Genomic DNA, 24377 nt, shown 5'->3' on the forward strand with positions numbered 1-24377 from the left:
TCAGGGGCTGTTTTTCCTTCTCACTTCCTTGTTCTCTAGGCCTAAAACAAATCCTGGCTTGCAGTAGGCATTTAGTAAATATTTGTTGAACAGACAGCACATTTTTGGAAATTACTGACCTATTAAATTAAATCTGTATTCCTCAAATTGACCTCCATAGTGTTGCACAATGAGACTAATTTAGTTTTCCAGCCTTTTACTGGAAAATAAAGTAGGAGACAGATATGGAGTACCTTTTACACAGAGATTGTAAGCTAAAGGTATGGCTGTCACCTTAACAGGACTACTGTAGCTCAACAGCCTCATGAGGTGTCAGTGTTCTCTCCAAATCCATGAAGGTGCCCAAGAAAGGCAGCTACCTTGAGAGTACATAGCAAGAGTCCTATTATAGTAAGCAGTTCTTAATAATGTACAAAGTTTATCTCAGATGGGATATGAAAGAAGGTGTGAAAGCCTGGGGGCACCTGCAAATCAGCTTGCAGTACCAGGAGATCTGTATTATTGTTTTGTCTAGAACTCCATGGTTTCCCATTGCTGACTCCCATCTCTAACTGCCGGAAAGTGCATTTCCTTTACAAACACACAAAGGCCATCTTCCTCTCTCAGACCTCCTTTTGCTCCTTGACCTGCTTTATCTCTCCTTATGTTATAGCCACTTATACAATTTTCCTTTCATTCCATTAATTTCATAATGCAGAAACTTTTTCACAATTATCTGTCTTTATAACATTTAATACTAATTTTTTTCTACAGTAGAGGTTCAGTTGGAGGGGGTAAGTCCTACTAAAAAGGACTCTAAGAGTTTCTAAGGAAAGTTATAATTTAGACAGGAAGATTATTTTATCATTTTATTAGAGAATGACTTCTGCAACTAGTGCCTCTCCACAACTAATTATCAAATGAATATTGAGATGTTTTCGATTTAGGTGAGTATTTCCAATAGCACTGTCTGTCCCCTTTTGGGCTCCTGCCATCTTTCAGGAGCAATTGTCCAGCAAGTACATAGCAGGTACAATGTCATCGGTACTCATTTTCTAATAATGGGAAGAGAAGAGCGCCATTCCAAACTTATAAAACATAAGAAGACTTTTTAGGCAAACAAACCAGCCACTTTAAAGTTAATTTAGAGTCACTTAAAGAATAAATCTAGGCTGACTACTGCTAAATGATGAAGTGAAAAAAGTACCCAAACAATGAACTTATTTTATAGGAACCTCAACAACTGTAATAGTTGTTTGTAGTTGTCTGATACGCCATTTTGGCATAAAATCTCAAAAATATGGTCTTGATTTCCCCATGCAAAAAGGTCCCTCCATATTTCCAGCTGAATTCTGTGGGCAGAGCATAAAACTAAGCAGGAGTTTGACAACTAAAGAAAAGCACTGTGTCTTTGTCTATGTTTTTTACATAACAATAAAGAGAGAGAGAGAGAGAGAGAGAGGAAAAGATGAGAAAAAGGAAAGGAAAGAAAAGAAAAGATACATTTTAGATTCACAACAGAATATTTTTTTTTCCACCTTTAGGGCCCAAGAGGACCAGATGGTCTCCAAGGGGAACAAGGTATACAAGGTGCCAAGGTAATCACTGATTTCCTCATTTCATATGCAGTTAAATTTTATTGAGCCCATATGTCCTACCTGTCTAAAAAGTGATATATTTCCTTATAAAAATATAGTTCTAAATTTTCTCTTACTTTAAGTATGAAACATACATAAATCTTTGACTCTGCACAGGCAAATTTTTAAACGCTGAGATATATATTTGATGTGGTATTTTCTGTATGCTAGCATGTATAAGACGATAATTCAAATTCTTACTAATTCATCTGGTATTGATATTTTGTTAGGGTGAAAAAGGAAATCAAGGAAAAAGAGGGCCTCATGGTCTTATTGTAAGTAATAAAACATTTTACATTAAGTATGAACATTTTAACTCTTTCCTGTTTTCTTGGCTTTCCCCCTTGTTATTTAGGAGGGGGCAATTTGACCTGAGCATTTTCTTTTTGTGTAGGGTAAGACTGGAAACCCTGGAGAGAGAGGAGTACAAGGGAAGCCAGTAAGTAATAAAATAATCAAGTTATGAAGAATTTTTATCTGCTTTGGAGTTGAGGAATGCTTAACCAATACTTTGGGATTTTTTGACAAATAAAAATTACATAAATTTATAGTATACAATGTGATATTTTGATAAATGCATACTTATGAAATGATTATATGATTTAACTCCTGATGCAAATATTGTTTGGTATTCCATATGTTAGGCTAGGAGAGTACAAATTCATTTTTCCTTTAATCATTATGTCATTGCTTTTTTTGAACAAGTTGCTTACCTATCTGGGCCTTGGTTGTACCTTTTTATAAGCTTTTACTTTTACTCCACTCTGGTTATGATAAATTAGTTTTTCTGTAAACCTCATTTCAAAAGAAAATAGCATGATATATAAATATAATGGGACATAGTAAAGCTAATACAAGACTCTTATTTGAGGCCTCCTGCCTAGTTTCTTTTTAACTCAACATGAATGTTTTTAGACATATGTAGTATAGAATATGCGTACCATGTTTTCTTATCACACTACCCTAAAAGTTTTTAATATTTTATAATGCTAGATATTTTCTTACTTTGAAATAATCTTATCAAAATTATATATAATTTCCCTGAGAGGCAACAAGTTCTGTGATTATAATCACTAGGTGAAGGGAAAATGTCAAGAAAAGGATATGTACAGGCATATGTAAACATAGGCACATAAGATATATACATATATATATAAACGAGTATATAAGCTTAAATGTGTATTTTAACTACTTTCATTCAGAATCATCTTAATGGCACTTTGATTTGTCATATACATGGATAGTACAGTTTAAAGTTATAAAATTAGATAATATAAATCAATTGCAGCTGAGGACTCAGAAGAGGATAGGATAAAACTATTTTAGCTGCTGTAGTAGTTGTCACTAATGTCATGGCATTTGCTTGTTCCTATTTGAAATCTGCTGCCCTCTGCCTGTTGTTTCCCACAATAGCATTCTACTTGACAGTGGTCAAACCTAAAATATCACAGACTTACAACTGAAAAACCGATTGGGCGGGAAAAGAACTTGTGTTTGGTATTGTGTTAGTAAGTCCTTCCAGAGAACATCCTTGAGTCTTACTATTCACTATCTGGGTTTTTCTTATTATATCAATGTCAATGATATTTTGGTAGATTCTGGGCACTTTGCTGTATTTTATGCAAGGCTAGTATGTTACAAAGAAATTTGAAGCTCAAGTTCACTTCCATTTTAAAAAAGTGAGGCCCACAGAAATAAAATTATTTACCTATTTTGTAGTTGAACATCCTTAGATTTTTATCTCAATTTTCAGCTTAGATAAATGTGATATTCAATGTTTGACTTGCTTAACCAGATAAAAGGTACTAAATCATTTTGTAACCTTACCTTACACCAAATCTCATAGACTACGGGGAGAATAATGTTACCTTAAAAAATGACATAGTTAGGACATTAATCTTGAATTTATTATAGTTGTTTCTTAGTGCTGTGCCTACATTGTCTCCTCCTCAACTGAACAGCGATCTCAGGGAAGCAAGAAATAACCAAATGAAATCAGCCAGACAAGTCCCATTAATATCTTCAGAGTAATTTTAGCATCTCCAATCCTTTATGCACTCTCAACAATAGGTAACTGTCAGAGACCTGGTGGAGTATGCTTCTAAAAATGATGTAACCTTGGTTAAACTGGTTACCTGTCTGGCTCGTATTTTCCTCACCTATAAAATAAAGAGACTGATAAGATTTCTTAAACCTCCTCTATTTTTAAGTTGTTGTAATTTTTGAGGGGGTGCTAGAGTTTGAACCTAGGGTCTCGTGTATACTACACACGGGCATTACCACTGAACCCTTAATTGTCATATTTCCAAAGCCTCATAGTAAATAAAAACCAGTAGTAAATAATACTCTTAGTAGTCCAGGTAATCAGTCAAAATATGCTTTTCTGTGGTCTAACACTTTTCCTTATATTTACCTTCCATACTCACGTAGATTTAATCGATGGTAAAAATCAGAAAAAAAGAACATGAGCCAACGGTTTGTTAAGGTGGTAAAGCCTGGCTCACTGATTTTGGTCTTCCATATCATATGAAAACTATAGTTTTCATATATCATATATTAATATATCATATATTAATAATTCATATATCATATATTAATGATTCTATAGCTGTTGATGCTCTCAGTTGATGAAATAGGAATAGAAAAATTCTGATTGGTATTTCTCTATTTCCCTCTTTAATTCTATCAACTTTTGCTTTAGGTATTTTGAAATTATATTATAACTTTATTCACATTTATGAGTATTACATCTTCTTGATAAGATCACCTCTTTTAGCATTTAAAAATATTTCTATTTCACCTGGTCATACTTTTTCCTCCAGGTAATACTGTTTGTTTTGAAACCTACTTTACCTGGGATTAACATACTTTCTTCACTTTTCCTGTGCTTGCTGTTTACATGACATACTTTTCCTATGAATTTACTTTCAATTTATATTTGTCTTGATATTTAAATTGCATATATTATAGTTGGATCTAGCTTTTTATTCTAATAATCTCTACCTTTTAATGGCAGCATTTGGTCCATTTCCATTTATTGATATGGTGGGATTTAGGTCTACCACATTGTGATTTTTCTTTGTGTCCTTTTTGCTATTGTTCAGTGCCTTCTGTTAGCATTGAGTAATTTTTGAGAACTCTATTTTAATTTATCTATTGGCATTTTAGCTATAGTTCTCATTGTTACTTTATGTAGATATTCCTTGTCAGTTCAGTGCCACAAAATAAACATTTATGTTACATATTTAACAAATGTGTAAGAAGCTTATAAATACATACACTTCGCCTTTCATGCTATAATTGTTTTATGTAATACAACTACATATATTATAAATGCCTTATTATAAACTTTTTGCTTTAACATAATATAAATAAAATGTTATCCACTTCAATGTAAATGAAATCTGCATTTTTGAGATACCTATGAGGGATACATGGTATTTCTGTTTTTCCCTACCTATTTCCATTTCTGGTGCTCCTCATTTCTTTCTGAAGGGTTGCATTTCTAAATGGCGTTATTTTCTCATGGCCTATGGATCTTTCTTTAGATTTCTTTCAGTGGCATCTGCTAACTGAAATTTCCTAGTTTTTATTTATGAAATGTGTTTATTTCACATTTACTTTGAAGGATATTTTCACTGGATGTAGTATTCTAGTTTTCATTTTTGTTTTGTTTTCATTCAACAATATAAAGAGGCTATTTTCTTTTGGCCCCATTTTTTCTGATGCGAAGTCCCCATATTCCTATCATTATTCCCTTGTATATAATGTATTATTGTATTGTATTGGAGTCAGATGTTATAGGTCAAATACTGGTTCTCCTAGTTAACTAGCTGTTTGACTTTGTATAAATTACTTCACCTCTCTGAGCCTCAGTTTCCCTGTCTTTACAATGTATATCTTTCATGGCTTTAGAGACTCTCTGAGCCGCAGTTTCCATATCCGTAAAATGTATATCTTTCATAGCTTTAGAAACGAGTACTATAATGTGCTTATTAGCACAGGTCTCTTAAATATCACTATCATCATTATTATTTGATGGTTATCATTCTCGTAACTATTGAGTTCAAGTCTTGGAGTTCTACAGAATAACATTAGTAGCAGCATCTGAAAAACCTTTAAAAAGAACTTTTATATCTATAGTGTCAGCTTTTGCTTTTCCTTCTCAATAAAAATAATTTGAAAAGTTGAAACAACTTTAGGTATCATCAACAGCATTAAAGGTGTATGTATTAAGCTTAATATTCTGTCTAAATTACAACAAAGAAAATTGGGCAGACATTATTAAGGTTCTGATCTTCTGTGGTCTGTTTCGGTTAGCGTATCAGATGCAGTCAGATTCTTCACATGAATTCTGTCCCTTAATCCAGGAGCCTGGGTGAATGGACAGCATATGATTTCTATAACCAAAACGGGGCTTCAGCCAGAGGGGTCTCCAGATCTTTACGTATTTCCCTATCTCTAGCCATAGAAACTGAACAGAGCATTGATGATAGTAACTTGTATGATTTGTTTTTGATAAGAATTTTGAATACCTTTTAAGATATTTTTAAAATTTTAGTTGACACATACTTATGGGATACAGTATAATTTTCCAATACATGTATACAGTATGTGGTAATCAGATCAGGATAATCTCTATATCCCTAACCTCAAATATTTATTGTTTCTTTGTGTAGGGAATAATCATAATATTCTCTACTGGTTATTTTGAAATATAAACTTTAATATGGTTAACTATAGTGGCTCTACTATGCTACAGAACATTAGCTATTATGCCTTCTCTGCAGTGCATCCTGATTTGATACCCATTAAACATCCTGTCTCCATTCCCTTCCTCTCCTAACACTTCTCGGCCTTTGGTTCCACTCTGTGCTTCTATGAGATCAAATTTTTAGCTTCCACATATAAGCTAACACATGCAATATTTGTCTTGCAGTGCCTCTTATTTTCACTTAACACACTGTCCTCCATTCCATACATGTTGCCACAAATAACAGAATTTTGTTCGTTTTATGGTTGAACAATTTTCCATACAGGTTGAATCCATGTCATGGTTATTGTGGTTACAATAAACATGGAACTGCAGCAGCCTCTTTTATACAGTGATTTTCTTTCCTTTGGATATATATATATACACAGTAGTGGAATCAGTAAATCTTTTTCAGCAATTCTGTTTCTGTTTTTTCTTGAGAAACCACCATACTGTCTCCCATAATTACTGTTAATTTACATTCCCACCAACAGTGTATGAGAGTTCCCCTTTCTCCATATCTTTGTCAGCACTGGGAATAATATCTTTAGAATTTGGAATTAATATCTTCTAGTTTAATGTTACATTTTTCTTAGTTTTTAAGATAAAATAGTAATTGCGATTAACTGTATAGTTATCAGCTTTTCCAAGGTTAATAATGTAGAAGATTCAAAGGGACAGAATTTTATGTCATCATTAATTATCAGCATCTGGCACACAGTACGTGCTGAGTAAATATTTGAATGGAAGGGCCAGGGAGGACCTGAGATTGGTTTAGAGTTCTATTTACCACTACATAATTCACTTCAAACCTGAATTCACTTTTAAGGTACTACAGGTAATATGATGCAAAAATAAAGGAAAAATTGTGATTTATAAGTTCAATGTGGTTGTCTCTAGCTAGCTAAAGATAGGTTAAAATCTGTCTTGCCAAATTTTAATGGAATAAGTCATACTTATTAACACATCACAAAAATATTATTTTTTAGAAAATGACATTTTATATCAATAATAAGAGGATAAAGAAGTACAGAACTTGAAGTAATTCTGAATAATTATTTGTCACAGTTTAGAGTGAGGATTAATTACAAGACTGATGTAGATATATAAATAATTCCTAAAATTCAATAAATAAAAAGTAAAACTTCAACCCAATGAAAAAATGAGCAAAGGACTTGAATAGACATCTCATCAAAGAAGACATACAAATGATCAGTAAGCATATAAAAAGATGGTCAGTATCACCAGTCATTAGGTAAATATAAGTCAAAACTACAGTGATCTGCTATTTCACACAAATTAGAATGCCATTGCAAAAACACTCAGAAAATATGTGTTAGCAAGAACATGGGGAAATTAGAATCCTCTGTGTGGCTAGTAAGAGCATGAAATGGTAGGGCCACTGCAAAAAAGTTTCGTTTTTCCACAGAATTACCATATGACACACGGATTCCACTTCTAGTGTATATGGAGAGACTCAAAGAGAAACTTATACACTCATGTTCACAGAGCACATTCACAATAGCCAAAAATAGAAGAAACCTAAGTGTCTATTGACAGACACAGTGGAATATTATTTAATCTTAAAAAGGAGGGAAGTTTTGACACATGTTACAACAAGGATGAACCTTGAAGACATTCTACTAAGTGAAATAATCTTGACACAGAAGGGCAGATACATGATCTTATTTATGTAAGATACCTAGAGTGATCAACTTCACAGAGGCAAAAAACAAAATGGTGGCTACCAGGAGGCAGAGGGAGCAGAGATGAAGAGTAACATCTAACCAATACAGAGTTTCTTTTGGGGAAAATGAAAACGTTCTGGAGATGAATGTCAGTGGTGGTTACTCAACAGTGTGAAGATGTGTCATGCTGCAGAGCTGTATACTTCAAAATTGTTAAAATGTAAGTTTTCTGTGATGTGTATTGTATGACAAGAGAAAAAAGAATAAAGAAGACATAGAAAGGATCTGTAAGGAAAGCTAATGCAAGGAAGTGAACAAAAACATTTTCAACACAGCTTTTTATACAAGTTTCACATTTATTTGTCCAGGGTTTACAGGGACCCCCTGGCAGTGCAGGAGACAGGGGAGTTGCAGGAGAGCCAGTAAGTTTATCTTTATACTTTCCTAATTGTGTTTTCTCATAATGAAAACTTACTTTCCTATTATTATTTCCCTATTGTGCATGACTAGTATATTTTAGAAAGCAGCATTTATCATAGACAGCATGTACTAATTATATAGGATGAATATGTTGTTGTCATATAGCTGTCAGTGCCTTTCTGATTTCATGTAATATAATTTTGTTCTGTTTCTGTTAAAACATAGCACATTTCTATTTTCAACAAGGAAAACTCCATTTATTAAACTCAAAAATTCTTTCTAAATAGCTTTCCTGTACTTATTATATTGCCACACACACAAAATCACATTTGTGAGGCCAACTCTATAAAAGAGAACATAGAGAAACCAAAATATGCAATCATGACAGAAATGCTGTTATATCAACAATACAAAAACTTTACATCACAATTCCATAATTATGTTTGATTTATGAAGTTTCCATGGAAAATGAATTATGAAAAGGAAAGACCTAGTCACACCCACTTTCCTACAATTTATTCTTTATTGTCAGTGAGGTCATTCTTCTGGTTAATCATGTAGGATGTAAGATGCTTAATTGCACTTCTCAGATTTATAATACAATACAGTCTTTCATATCACTGGTTTGATTTTATCGTAAGTTGACACAAAGGTTTACAGGTGGCCTTTGCATAATTCATTTAGAGAGTAGTAAGTGGAAAATTTTAAACAAAGAGTATTCTTACCAAACTCTGTTCATTTCCTCCTTTTATGTGTGACTTATAAAATCTCCAAACAATAAAGAGTTGACACTATACATGTAATTCTTTCCAAATAGAAAATCTAAGACATGGTTACACAACTAAGTCCTTCTTTATTTCACCTAAAATAACTCTCTTTAGCATCATTTAATGAAATACCTTTTTCCCCTGAAAAGTGTGTAAACTCTTTGGAGCTGTAGATCATTCCTTTACAATCTCATTTCCCGGTGTAGTGTCTGGTATACGAAATTCATTCAATGTGTGTTTGTTAACTTAAATTGACAAAAGGTCATGTACCCAAAGGTACAATCATTCAGCCAGTAGGTAGCATTACATATGTAGAATGTAATGAAAACTGATGAGTCTTCACAAAGAAGACATGAAAGTAGAGATAAATGTGTCAGTAGAGTGATGACAATAGTAGAGACAATATTTTAGGATTTATATAAGAAAAGAAATGTTACTTAGGATTTATACAAAAGACTTTTCCATTAAATGACTTAACAGCACCTAAAAATTAACATGCAGGTCACAGGGTCATGAGACTGGTAAATAAAATATAAATCAAGTTATAATGGATATCATAGGCTTTGTGTCAGATAGTTGAGTTGTGTTGTTTAACAAATGTTGAGAAATATTTATATTTTGACAATAATACACCTTTGTATAGCTGAGAATCAAAAGTGATTTCCTCATTACAATGCAAGCATTTCTATTTAATAAGGACCATTCATTCAGTCCATCAACAATTTTTTATTAAGAATCTGCACTGGGAGCCAGGCACAGTGCCTCAAGCCTATAATCCTAGCTACTTGGGAGTCCAAGATCAAGAGGATCATATTTCCATCCAACTGGGGCAAAAGAAAGTTCATGAGACCCCACCAATAGCTAGGCATGGAGGTGCATGTCTTTCATCCCAGCTAAGGCAGGAAGTATAAAATAGGAGGACTGCTGTCCACACCAGCCCAAGCAAAATACAAGACCCTATCTCAAAAATAACCAGAGCAAAAAAGGGGCTGAAAGTATTGCTCAAGTGGTAGAGTGCCTGCCTAGCAAGTGTGAAGCCCTGAGTTCAAACTCCAATACTGAAAAACAAAAAAAAAAGTACCTGTACTTGTTATGTAGTGATAAGCATGGAATTTTCATCTGGTGATAGAAAAAGACATTATTTATATAATCACAAACATAAATGAGTAATTAAAAACTGAGAAAAACATTATAAACAGTCATCACTCAATATTTGTGGGGCCTTGGTCCCAGAATCCCCCTCAGATACTAAAGTGTGTGGGTTCTCAAGTTCCATATACAAAACGGCATAGTATCTTCAGATAATCTACCCACACCCTCTTCTGTACCTTGAATCACCTCTGGATTACTTGTAATGCCTAATAAAATGTAAATTCTATGTAAGTAGTTGTTAGAGAATATTGTTTAGGGAATAACGTCAAGAAAACAAGTCTCATATGTTTAGTATAGACATATTTTAAAAATATATTTTCTATCTGCAGTTGTTTGAATCCATGGGTGTAGAACAAATATGGAGGGCCGACAATGTTGGATTCAAATCTAAGAGGCTCTCTGACAAGTAAACGGTCATAACACAGGGACTAGGGAAAGCCTCCAGGAGCAGAAAAAAAGCATTTTAGATTTGATCTGAAAGATGAATAGCAGTTACTTGGGCCAAGATGGGAAAGGTCATCCCAGAGGCAAATGATGAGCTAGGAGAAAGCACTGTGTATTCAAAGAACTGAACGTTGGCCAGGATAGCAATGGCACAGAGTCAGGTGGAAAGTAAGTGTAAGGTGAGGATGGAAAGGGACACAGGTGACAAAACACACAATCCTGTTCCCACAGAGTGTATTTTTTTTCTCTTAAGAAAAAATGGAGGAGGAGTGAAGCAATTATCAGATTATTCTTTTGTCAATATTATTCAAACTACAAGATAGAGGAGCTAGTAATCCAGATAAGAGATACTGGAACTTATTTGATTAGTGAAGAAAAATAAGTGCTGCTGAGGGAAGACATTGGATGCTACATGTGGGGAAAGAATTTCCAAAATCTAATACAAACTAATTCAGCAGTGTGACATTTGGTCTGTCTCACTGAATGAATACGAGTCAGTCTGATCTTCATGAATTCAAATTTGCTATTTTTGTTTTCTCATTCACCTAAACATTTCTATATTGTTTTGCTGCAGTGAAGAGCAGATAAGAGCATCTTTCAGTGAGTAGCCTCAAGAGTTCCCTTGCAATCTAGCCTACCTAAGACACTTGGGAGACAAAGGAAAGTTGAGCCATGCAGTGTCACCTGGGGGACCTACGTAATGCTTGTTCACCTTCTGGCCTTTTTCACATCCTGTAGGTCATTCACAGTTCCCTTTGGCCCTTGTTTATTTCCATACCAGCCAGTAAGTGTGGGACAAGGTCTATCGTAAATGTAATGAAAATGTCCAGGAATTGGAACCATATTTTGAGTATTAATGACGTAAATTTCTATGGATAATGAAAATCAAAACCAAAAAAAGTACTTCATCCAACAACACCAGAATACTCATTCTTTTCAAGATCACATGAAACATTCACCATGATAGGCCACATTCTGGGCCAAAAAACACAAATTTATGAGGACAAACATAACACAGTATCTGCTCTCATACCACAACGGAATTAAATCAGTCACAGAAATATGGCTGGAAAGTCCCAAAATTTCAGGAAATTAAACAGCACACTTCTAAATAGCATATTGGTCAAGGAAACGTCTCAGGAGAGGTTTTAAAATATTTAAAACTAAATGAAAATGAGATTACAGCTTATCAAATTTGTGGGATGTAACAGAAACAGTGCTTAGGGAGGAAATTTATGGCATTTAGTGCAAATGTTAGGAAAGAAGAAAGATTTTATTGATACAAGCTTCTGTGTTAGGAGACTAGAAAAAAAGAGCAAATTAAATATAGAGTAAGCAGAAGAAAATAAATAATAAAATGATAAGGTAAAATCAATGAAACCAAGACTGGTTCTTTTGAATAAGTCAATAAAATCAATCAAGCCCTGGAAAGAATAAAACATTTGAGAGAACACAAATTACTAATAGCTAATTAGAAATGAAAGAGAGGCCATCAATGCTGATTCTGTGTAAACTAAAAGGATAATAAATGGATATTATGAAAACTTTTTTGTCTATAAACTTGACAACTTAGATGAAATGGACCAATTCCTTGAAAGACTTGTTTTACCAAAATTTCCATAAGAGAAATTGATTGATCATCTGAATATGCCTATATTGATTAAATAAATAAAAAGAAAACCCAAAACATGAAAGTATTTGATATCCCCACTCCAGAGGAACTAATACAGAAACCTTAAAACTACAGAGGTTATCCTGAGCAGGGGATCAGGAACCAATGTAAAGATCAGTTAGAGTTGAATCACGTGGGTCGTAACACATGGGTATGTGAAAGCAAGAGTAGGAATCTCTCTGTATAGCTATTCTTAACTCAAGAAGCAAAAATGCTTTGTCTTCCATATTATGCTTATGTCATTTCTTCAACAAAATTAGTGATAAGGGCAGAACAGGACCTGCCTGGAACTGAGGCGGGGAGGGGGGGAAGGGTGGGGTAGAGGGGCAGAGTAGAGAAATGACCCAAACAATGTATGCACATGTGAATAAATGAAAAAAATTTTAAAAATTAATGAATAACCTCCTGAAACAGAAAATTTCATCAATTAATAATTAATTGATACCTTTACAAAACAGAAAGCACTGAACCTAGATGATCTCACTGATGAATTCTACCAAACATTTAGTAAACAAATTATACCAATTCTCTATAATCTGTTCCAAAAATAGAAATAGCAGAATACTTTCTAACTCATTCTGTGAGGCCAAAATTATCCCATACCAAAACCAGATAAATATTTTAAAGAAAACTATAGACTAATATCATTCATGAACATAAATGTAAATATCCTCACCAGAATATTCACAAATCAAATCCAGCATCATAGATTACACAGCATGACTAGGTGGGATTTATTCCAAATACAAAGTCTGGTTTAACATTAGAAAGTTAATGCAATCCATCACCTCAACAGACTGAAGAAAAAACAGGATGTCATTAAAAGATCCAGAAAAGTCATTTGATAAAAATCCAAAACCCATTCCTGATTTAAAAAAAAATCCTCTCTGCAAACATGAAATAGAGTGCAAATTCCTATATAAAGAACATATATTGGGGGACCCCAACCTTATAACCAGCATCATACTTTGTGGTAAGAAGCTAGATGCTTTCTCCCAAGAACAAGGGGACAAGAAAATGATGTCCCACTTTTTTTAGTGCCCTTTCAGCATTGTTATATTGAAAATTCTAGCTAGTGCAATAGGTGATAAAAAGAAAGAAAGCATATACAAATTGGGAAGGAAGAAATAAAACTGTTTTTGTTTATAGATAATAAGTTTTCCTATATAAAAATTTCTAAGGAATTGATTTTTTTAACTCCTGTAATTAATAAGTGATGATAACAAGGTTGCAGCATACCAGGATACAAGTTAATATCTAAAACTCTATTGCTGTATTATACCCCATCTATGAGTGCCACAGTTCCCATTACACTCAGTTTACTTACAGTAGTTTTATTTACCTGTGGCCAATGGTGATGTGAAAATATTAATGGAAGATTCCAGGAATTTGCAGCCCGTACATTTTAAGTTGTCATTTTGAGTACCGTGATGAACTCTTGCACCATCCCACTCCATTCTGTCCAGAATGTGAATCATCCTTTTGGTCCACCACGTCCATGGAGCATATACCAGCTGCCCTATGACAACTGAGAGAGGGAGAAATATAGAGATAAATAGATAGATAGATAGATAGATAGATAGATAGATAGATAACATTTACATAACTTTGTTTATACTTTGTTGTTATAATTGGTGTGTTTTGTTAGTTTGTTATCTTACTGTGCCTAATTTCTAAATTAAGTTTTGCAGCAATGTATGTAGATGAAAAAACATAATATATATATAGGGTTCAGTACTATTATGATTTCAGGCATCCACTGGGGTCTTGGAACACATCTCTTGTGATTAGGGGGACTACTGTAAGTGGAATTTAAAATAAAAAGCAAACTGCTATTTATATTAGCACCAAAAAGGAAAGAAAGAAATATGTATAAATCTAAAAAGATATATGCAAGATCTCTATGAGGAAAACTATAAAACTCTGATCAAAGAAATCTGTAAAAAAGTAAGATAGTCCATGTTCATGGATAGGAAAAATCAATATTTTCATCTAGCAGTTCAATGTAATTTCAATCAAAATTCTAAGTAAGGTACCTTATAGATTTTAAAAGGTAAAAGATCCAGAATCAGCCAATACAGTATTGAAGAACAGTGTTGGGGACTGATAATACCCAACTTCAGGATTTACTGTAAACCTACAGTAATTAAGACAGAGTGATACTGACAGAAGTAAATAGGTCATTGGAACAGAATGGTGTACCCCAGAATAGAACATAGATAAAGTCTTTGCTCTATACAATATGTACAATATATAATCACACACCACACAATTTGTATTATATGTAGTCAAGCAGCAAAGGCAATTCAGTGGATAGTCTTTTCAATAAATGATGCTGGAATGAGTGAATATCCCCTTGCTAAAAATGAATCTAGATGCAGATCTTATTCCTTACATATAAACACCCTCAGAGTGAGGGAAAGAGAGAGAGAGAGAGAGAGAGAGAGAGAGAGAGAGAGAGAGAGAGAGAGAGAAACCTCAGGATGGATCATAGACAACTACAAAATGTAAAACTACAAAACTCCTAGAAGATAAACATAGGAAAAAATCTGTGACCCTAGGTTTGGTTATAAATTTTTAGATACATCACCAAAAACACGATCCATGAAGAAAAGATGGATATGTTGGGCTTCACTAACATTAAAAACTCGTTCCCTGAAAAAGACACTATTAGCAGAATGCAAAGACAAATATTGTTACTTTACAATATTTGCAAGACACATACCTGATTCGAGACTTGTGTCCAAAATATAGAAATCTCTTAAAATTCAACAGTTAAGAAATAAGCCAATTAAAAAGTGGGCAAAAGATCTGAACAGATACCACACCAAAAATATAGACATAACATAGAAGCATATAAAAATACGCTCAAAGTCATATGCAGTTGGGTATTTGCAATTTTTCTAAATGGCATACCACTGCACACCTGTTGTTAAAATTCAAAACCCTGACTATACTAAATGCTACAAGCATGAGGAGCAACAGGGGCTCTCAAAGACTGCTGCAGGAATACGAAATGGTGAGTCACTTTGCAGGACAATTTGGCACGTTCTTACAAAGTAAAACATACTCTCCATATGATTCAGCAGTCATACTGTATAGTGCTTGTTACTCAAATGAGTAGAAACCTTTGTCCACACAAAAACCTTCACACGAATGCTTATAGTAACTTCATTCATAGCTAGCAAAAATTGGAAGCAATCTGTATGTCTGCTGTGGTCTATCTGTGTCCCTCCAAAGTTTAGATGTTGAAATTCTAACACTTAATGTGATGAAGTGGAGCCTTTGGACAGTGATTAGGTCAAGAGAGAATTAGGTCCTTCAAGACTGGAAATAGTGTTCTTTTTTATTTTTGGTGGTAGTAGGCTTGAACACAGGGCCTCATGCTTGCTAGTCAGGCAGTCTACTGCTTAAATCACACCTTCAGACCTATTTTTTGCTTTAGTTATTTTTTCAGATAGGGTCTTGAGCTTTTTGCCAGGGTCTGGCCTCAGACAGTAATCCTCCTACCTCTGCCTTCTGCATAGCTGTAATTACAGTTGTGAACCACCATACCTGGCATATTTATTGAGATAGGGTCTTGCTAACTTTTTGCTTGGGCTAGCCTTGAATGGCAACCTTCTTAATCTCCACCTCCTGAGTAGCTGGAATTACACTTAGCCCAGCCCCAGAATATTGCTCTTAAAAAAACACCAGAGAGCGAGTTCACCTCTTCTACCATGTGAGGCCACTGCTGGAAGGTGCCATCTTTGAACCAGAAAGTGTAATCTCATCAAACATTGAATATTTTAATGCCTAAATTTTGGACTTTCCAGCCTTCAAAACTGTGAGAAATAAATTTCTGTTGTTTATAAACTGTCAGTTTATAGAACTTTGTTATAGCAACTTGAAACGACTGAGGCAGTCTCCTTCAATAAGTAAATAAACTGTGATGCACACATGAAAAATAAATGAACTATCAAGTAAAAAAAATCATAGGGCATTAAGTGCATATTGCTGCATGAAAGAAGCCAATTTGAAAGGCATGCTCTATGACTCAAATTATACAACACTGTGAGAAAGGCAAAACCATAGACACAGAAAAAAATCATGTAGTTTTTTACTTTACCATGTTTCTTTTACTTGTCAAATATTTGCCAGAAATACTAAGTAGACATATTATTTTCATACTCTTGATGAGTATATTTAATATAAGTTGTAAAGCCTCCTGCACAGTACTTGATACTTATTAGGTATGTCTTAAATGTTTGTTGAATGAATAAGTAAATTAGGAAAAAAGCAATGGATGTTACTCTTTTCCTCTTATTTTGAATCCAAGCATAGCTTAACATCATTCATAAAAGAATACAAACGAATCAACTAGAGATATAATTTTATTTATACACAAAGTAAAGAAATACATTGACAATTTATTACATATTTGTCATTTTGTGAATTCCATGTTAGATGAATACGTTTATTGAACTAGAGTAAATTTTTATTCTTATACTTTAAATTTTGTTTGAATATAGGGGCCACGAGGTCTGCAAGGTGATGCTGGACCTCCTGGAGAAATGGGTGTTGAGGTAATTTTTGTGACGTTTTCATGTTCTTGATACTCAATCCTTTTTTAAAGACTGTAAGGTAAGGTTAATATTAAGTATTTATTATGAAGAGTAATTCTGTAAAATTTTCTTTCCTACTCAGAAAATAAACCTGAAATTCCATTAAAAGTAGAAATGATTATTGTATATATTAGTACTGGGGAGCAAACCCAGGGCTTTGTGCACAGTAGGCATACAATCTACCACCAAACTACATCCCCAGCCCTGTTTTGTTGTTGTTGTTGCTTTGGAAAATAACGTTTTGTTTTACAAACTAATAGGTCTCATTATGACATTTTCAAACATGTATACAATGTACTTCAGTCACATTTACTCCCCTTTAGTCCCCCTTCTGAGCACTTCTGCTGGTTCCCCTCCCGAATAGTCACCTTGTACATTCAGGTTCGTGTATTTTTGTGACAGGTGTAGTTGGTAAGATAAGAGTAAAGCAGGTATGCCTATTTCAAGGCTGTTGCACTGAACCAGGCAAGTGATGATGGAGGGCAGCGCTCATAGAAATATTTGTTGTATGAATTCTGCTGGCCCTCACATTTGTGGAATTTGGAAAGTAAAGCAGAAAGACGAGTTAAAAATTATTCCCAGATCTCAAGGTAACAGAATGTGGCAGTGCCTTTTCCTGAGTCCTGAAAGGAAGACTGTTGTGGGGTTCAATTCATAATCTGTTAATTGCCCAAGGAAAATGGCAAACAAGTAGCAGAGCCTGACTTTGATCTGACTCCAAGGTAATGCTACATCCTCTGAACCTAAAGAAAGCTGGGAAAAACCAAAGCTCACAGCTTGAAATTTTTAAGAGAATAGGTAATAATCCTGTTGTGATAAGGATTAAAGGTCCAGCAGGTGATGTGAGGAACACAAGATGGTTTAGAATGCTGCTTGAGGATAATGGAAGAGGGAAATGCCCAAGGACAAATAAAAGAGGAGATATAGCTCATTAACAGTCAAACTGAGGGAGGAGACAGAATTTGCATTATATTAATAATGATGATAATACTTAACAATTAGGGAGCACTTTCTATGTGGCTAGTAGTATGTACATGTTTTACTGAATTTATGGATTCTCACAACTTCATGAGATAAATGTAGTTATCATCTGTATTTTAAGACAAAGCAACTAAGGTATGAAATTATTCAAGAGCAATAGCTAGCAATAATGTAGATTCCAGATTTAAAGATAGGCAGTCTGCTTCCAAAGCCCATGCTTTTAGCCCCTGTGCCTCTCAACAGTTATGATGCCACTTTGCACAAAGGTGTATTTTTCCCAGCATATTCATCTGGGAATAGAAACGGCAAAAAGTGCTGTAAAGTGGTGGTCTGGAATTGATACAACAAAAGAGATGTCACAGAATAAAAAGATCAGCTTTTGATGTAGCCTAAGCAGAAATAAAAGAGGTCAGGAGAGACTGACAGATGGGAAGAACATAGGGACTGGGGAAGCCTAAGAGATTAAAAGCAGTTTTGATATGGAAAAGAGAATTAACATTCTCTCTCAAGAGAGTTTTAATCTTAGAGTGAGATACTAATTCTGTCATTTCTGAGGCACAGCAAAACACAAGCAGTCTGGCTTCCCACTCCTTTCTCTAAGTTCTTACTCTACTGTCTTTCATAACAATGAAGAAGTTACAAAGTTAACCAACAGGAGAACTAAATAACAACTATTTAAAAATTAGGGAAATGGTGGTAAAAGAGAGGTAGTATAGGGAACTAAACTTTTAGCAAGGTGACCCATTGAGAAGTACTAGTCTACAGAAGTAACCAGTAAGAAAACTAAAACCACAAATTATATCAAACTTTGCCTCCAAGGAGCTCTTCTATTGCATATGTATCTATTATTTTGAACAGAAAAAAATGAATATGGATTGCAGAAGCTGATTCAAAATGATAATCTGAACTCCCATCTAAAATAATGTGAAATGATGTAAAAGGTATTTTCATCTCCAATAATTATAAGGAAGAATAGCATCCATGGATCAGAAATTTTGATGAATTTCTGAGGGACAGAAAGGAAACAGAAAAGAAAGGAAAGAAAGAAATCAGAGGTGAGGAGAAGAAAGGAAAGGAGGTAAGGGAAGGGAGTGAGTTAAGTAAGGGGGGAAGGGAGGAACACACAGAACACACATCTTGCTTAAAAACAAGATGGATATCTCTAGGAGACAAAAAACATTACAACAGCAATTGTAGGAACTCCAGGCCTGGAAATAGCCAAAGGTTGCAAATTCTGTTTTCAAAGTCAAAATAACCAAAATCTCCTTAGAAAAACTGAACACACAATAAAGAAGACTAGTGAAATAGCTCAGCGTATCTCTCTCTTTTATAATGAGAATAAATTCATCAACTTACCCTATTTACATTCCAATTTGGTAGCATTTAGCATTCTAACTATCTTTATATTTTTCTCAAAATCACATGCCCTCTGAAGAACCCTTGCCAAAAATGTGATTTTATTTGTGTGATTTTTAATATAAAACCAGTATAGAAAAATTATTCTTAAGGAAGTGACACAGTAGGAAAGAATGGGAGGAGCAAAGGTAACAAATAAATAAATAGAAAGTAATAAAAATGTCTGAGGGTAGAAATTTTGCAGTAGAAGGTAGTTTGTACTTCATTCTTTGAGATTTAAAATATGAGAGGACCATTTGGAAGAAAATGCTCTTGAAGGCCTTGATTTCAGAAGTTGGTTTAGGCATCAGAACTGTTAATCTTGGAAAGATTCTGGTCTGATGACATGAAATTTATAAGGAGGCAGCAAAGACCCTCTTCTGGACACAGGTATCTCACCTCGAGTTAAAACTTACTGCCATCTTTTCATGAGGTTGTTACTGCCTTCGTAATATGTCAATTATTCTGTTTTAGGGACCTTCAGGCATTGAAGGAGAACCTGGTCTGCAAGGTGAACCAGGTGCTAAGGTAACATTCCTAAAAAGTAAATGGAGAGTCTCTAACTTGTACCACTCTGTCCCCTACATTTGCTCCATTTTGACAAACACCCATCTTGAAATCAGGTGGAGGCCAGCAGTTAAAATCAAGAAGTATTTTGGAATTCCTATCCCTATGATATGCCCTCCACAATTAGACATACACTATTAGTGAAGAAGTGTTTATTCTTTCTCTTTGTTTCTTCAGGGAGATGTTGGACCCGTGGGCAGTGTTGGAGGACCTGGGGAGCCAGGGTTACGAGTGAGTACTGACAGGAAACCATTGCAATTCCCTGGCCCTCTTATTTCAGGAATTAAAACTTACCAGCTAAACACTCAAAACATAGCACAATAAACCTTTCTGAAATACTATAGAAAATGTTTGTCTTTATTCCATAATTTCAAAAACTGTTAAGTCCTATTTACATTCTAATTCAGGAACATTTAGTATCCTAATAGTGTATATCCTGTGCCAAAAATGTGGAATCACTGTATTTGTCACTCACAGTAGCATTAAGAAGAAATTCATGAATAACAGGCATCAACTTTCGGATAGTTTCTGACCTTACAAGGCAAATGAAAGACTGAAATCTAATTTCTGTTTTTAACTTAGTAAGATAGGAAGAAGTATTTGTAATAGCTATAGCTATTTACAATTTAATTACTTAGGAAAGGTATACTAATACAGTCTTTATTTTGAGCTGTGGTAAGGAGTTTTTTCCCAACATGACAGTGTCCAAGATAATTTTAAGAGGCATGTGTTCATTAAAAGACAAAATAGAGAGAGAGATTTTTGCATCCGGTTTGCTTCTTTTCATTTCCCCTTTCTTGGGAGATGGGAGTAGGAGGTAAGGATAATGCAAGCACCAGTGATGAGAGAGCTGAAGCAACTGTTAATAAGCACTGATTAATTTACTTTAAAATACTTTAGGTATTGAGAACCAATGCTACTTTAACAACTTTTATTGTAAGTTCTTTATCTAGAAGCCAGCTTCTTGATGTACTGTGCATGGCCTGAATATTTGCCTCTCTGTCAGGAAAAAAATATAGAAACTCCAAAAATGAGATAGAATGATCATAACTGAGTCACATTGTTTCAATCTATATAAATTCAGTATATCAAGGAAGTATATTTCATGAGATGTAGTATTTATATCCCTTGAATGCAGAAACATATGTCTGCCTATGTAAATTTCCAGAGCTATCAAAGGAAGGTGTTACCTTCAATTATCTGAAGTGGATTAGTATTCTGAAACCATCTTGTACTCTGACTAGCTAAATCATCCATAGAACTATTCAAGACAGATTAAATAATGCTCTATAAAGTCTAAGAAGAAATAAATGAATACAAATTGGCTTTTTCTGTACATGCTGGGGAAAAAATAAAATAATTTTTATATTCAAAAATTAATCTTACTGTTTCTGCTACAAAATAGGGTGAACCAGGAGCTCCTGGAGAAGAAGGTCTCCAAGGAAAAGATGGATTAAAGGTAAATTATACATTTACTGTTATAAAATAGAAGTTGTGTAAACTCTTACACATAACTTTTATGTGCCAAAAACTTTATTGTGTGACATAATTATTGCAGTGCATTTCTTTTTAAATTTTTTTCATTGGGTTCCAGGGGACGCTAGGAGGAAGAGGACTTCCTGGAGAGGATGGAGAAAAAGGAGAGATGGGCTTGCCAGGAACTATAGGGTTCTTGGGTAGACCAGGTCGAATGGGCCTTCCAGTGAGTACTGCTGGGTTCACTTTCAAATACTCAGTGAGCTCAATGCCTGTATGTGAACACACAGAGACATACACACACACACATAAACACACACATACACACAGAGACACACACACATACACAGAGACACACACATACATACACACACATACACAGAGACACACACACAGACACACACACATACATACACACATACACACACATATACATGCATACACACACAGAGACACACACATACATAAAAACACACATACACAGAGACACACATACATATACACACACATACACATGCATATACACACACATACACAGAGACACAAACACATATACACATGCATATGCACACACATGCACACATGCATATACACACATACACATGCATATACACACAGAGACACACATATATACACATACACACATATACACATATACACACACAAACACATACATAAACACACACATACACACACAGAGATACATGCACGCACACACTTTGATCCCCCCACATCCCTTTTTATATCTACTGGATAATTGCAGGCGTTGAACTGTGTCTTGAGGGTCAAGGCTGGGACTAATTATCATCCCTCTTAAGATTCAAAATGAAAAGATACTTTTTTCATAAACTATGGAACTTCTGTCATAAGCATTTGTAGGGAATGTCTTGAGTTGTCTCATATTTAGTTTGGTTGATTATTTTAGATCTTTAGTCATGAAACTGGCATTATTATTATAGAGTAATCCAGTCAGCCCAGGATAAAATTCTTTGCAACATAACAGAAGTTATCAATATCCTAAACTATATTATTTTAAAGAAAATTCTAAATGCCATAGTGGACAAATTCTCTCCCCTTGAGGGAAATGAAAGATATAACAAATAATGAGAGTAGCTCTTCTCTTGCCTCAACACATATAATATTTGTTATATTCTTCCAATATAGTTCTCTGGTCTTTTTACTCTTTTACTCTTCCTCTTTTTTGTCTCATACCTTTAAACATGGGAAATTAATCTATCTTTTCTAAATTTTCTTGTCTTTGGAGATATGCTTCTTTCTTTGGAGACATGCCTTATAACCCTACCAGAAAATGATTTCATTTTCCTCTGTACTCTGGCAGTCTTCTTCAGTCTTTTAAATATTCAAAGTCACAGGAGCCACGTTAGCTCAGTAGGTAGCGCGTCAGTCTCATAAATATTCAAAGTCAGGTCAGGTGTAGTGATGTATGCCTGTAATTCCAGCTACTCAGGAGGCAGAAATTGGGAGTCACAGACAAACCTAGGCAAAAAAGATAGCAAGACCACATCTCAATCAATAAACTTTGTGTGGTGTCGCATGCCTGTCAACCCAATTACACTGGAGGCAATAGTAGTAGGATCGTGGTCTGAGGCCAGCCCCAGGAAAAAACCAAGACCCTATTCAAAAAATAAAGCATAAAAGGATCAGGGGTATGGTTTAAGCAGTAGAGTACCTGCCTAACAAGTGCAAGGCCCTAAGTTCAAGCCACAGTACCACCAAAATCAATCAATCAGTTAATCAATTAATTATTCAAACCTAACTTTTAAGCATATGTGTCTCTTCTCCTTGGAAGATCCTAGGTCTTCAAAAGCAGATTCTCTGTCTTTACTTCTTCTGATAAACCTCAGTGCTTCTGTGCTCCATATTTCCACATGGGACTTAGTAGAGACTGAGGAACCAATCATAAATTCATCACGCAGAGAGAATAAACTAGTGACTAAAAAGTTGGTAATCTTTATGCATTTTCCCCATCCTTATCTTCCTCTGGCTTCTAACCTCCAGATCATTAATGGTCCTTTCTATGATCTAACCCTCGCCCTGGTCAGCTCAGTAAGGTTTGCCATACTAAGAGGAAAGCCAGCTCTATCAGAAAAAAACATAACAGAGCCCATAAACAAAGCACAAACTGGCCATCTAATTATTCATATTAACCCATGACAATACTTCCTTGATTAGCAATTCAAATAATGCTATAACACATCTCTCCAAAATAATAGATGACTGCTCCAGCATATTTCAAAGCGACATTTAAGAATAAGAATAAACTAGAAGCATTGCCTGTTTTTGAGCATTGACAAATCAAGTCATTTGTCCCTTCAATTTTACCTTTGTTGTAAAGTAAGTATCTCCTCTGTCCTGTCCTCTCAGTTCTAGACCCTGTGGACGGTGCTCTGCCACAGTGCACACAGAGTCTTAGGGAATCCTCCCTCAAACTACCTTAAGTTTCAGACACTGAGCAATGTATACTCACTTAAGTGTTGTCAAAGATCCTTCTAATAACCTATCGATGTTATTATTTCTTGCTTTACTACTGAAAGAACTCAGACAAAGAAAGTGCAGATGTTTATATAAGATGGCAGGAGAGCTGGCAGAGCTGGCACTAACTCCCTTATGTTCTGACTTCTGGTCTCTAAGCCTCACTTTATCATCTCCTTTGGGGCCTGCATTTTACCTTCTTCAAGTTGTGGATAGTTTTTGTCTTTTTCAAATAATTCATTTCTCTTCCATTAGCATCAGATAAGTGAAGTAACGAATGCCAAGAAATTTTTATTATCGTCTTAATTCTTGACAAATTTATGTTCTGGAGGGATAGAGATGCAGCTCA

The 24377-nt window shown here is 34.7% G+C and overlaps 1 protein-coding gene and 1 long non-coding RNA gene across 11 annotated transcripts in view; one reads left to right on the forward strand and one right to left on the reverse strand.

The window, feature by feature from the left end:
* Positions 1–24377, forward strand: part of Col24a1 (collagen type XXIV alpha 1 chain) — a 353893-nt gene that overhangs the window by 220550 nt on the left and 108966 nt on the right. For 9 of the 10 annotated variants that reach the window (XR_012449831.1, XM_074079547.1, XM_074079548.1 and 6 more), the window contains 9 exons: positions 1524–1577; positions 1847–1891; positions 2011–2055; positions 8426–8479; positions 17024–17077; positions 19967–20020; positions 20237–20290; positions 21465–21518; positions 21654–21761. Coding sequence is in view for 9 of the 10 variants with exons in the window: in XM_074079547.1 (XP_073935648.1) it covers positions 1524–1577; positions 1847–1891; positions 2011–2055; positions 8426–8479; positions 17024–17077; positions 19967–20020; positions 20237–20290; positions 21465–21518; positions 21654–21761 (522 nt within the window). In the remaining variant the exon portion in view is untranslated. The remainder of the gene's footprint in view (positions 1–1523; positions 1578–1846; positions 1892–2010; positions 2056–8425; positions 8480–17023; positions 17078–19966; positions 20021–20236; positions 20291–21464; positions 21519–21653; positions 21762–24377) is intronic. The other variant, XM_074079546.1, reaches the window with a different exon arrangement.
* Positions 1–24377, reverse strand: part of LOC141424872 (uncharacterized) — a 196170-nt gene that overhangs the window by 64794 nt on the left and 106999 nt on the right. The window contains exon 2 of the long non-coding RNA XR_012449833.1: positions 13855–14040. This is a non-coding gene — a long non-coding RNA (uncharacterized lncRNA). The remainder of the gene's footprint in view (positions 1–13854; positions 14041–24377) is intronic.

This window comes from Castor canadensis, chromosome 7, assembly GCF_047511655.1.
Source record: "Castor canadensis chromosome 7, mCasCan1.hap1v2, whole genome shotgun sequence".
Taxonomy (NCBI): Eukaryota; Metazoa; Chordata; class Mammalia; order Rodentia; family Castoridae; genus Castor; species Castor canadensis.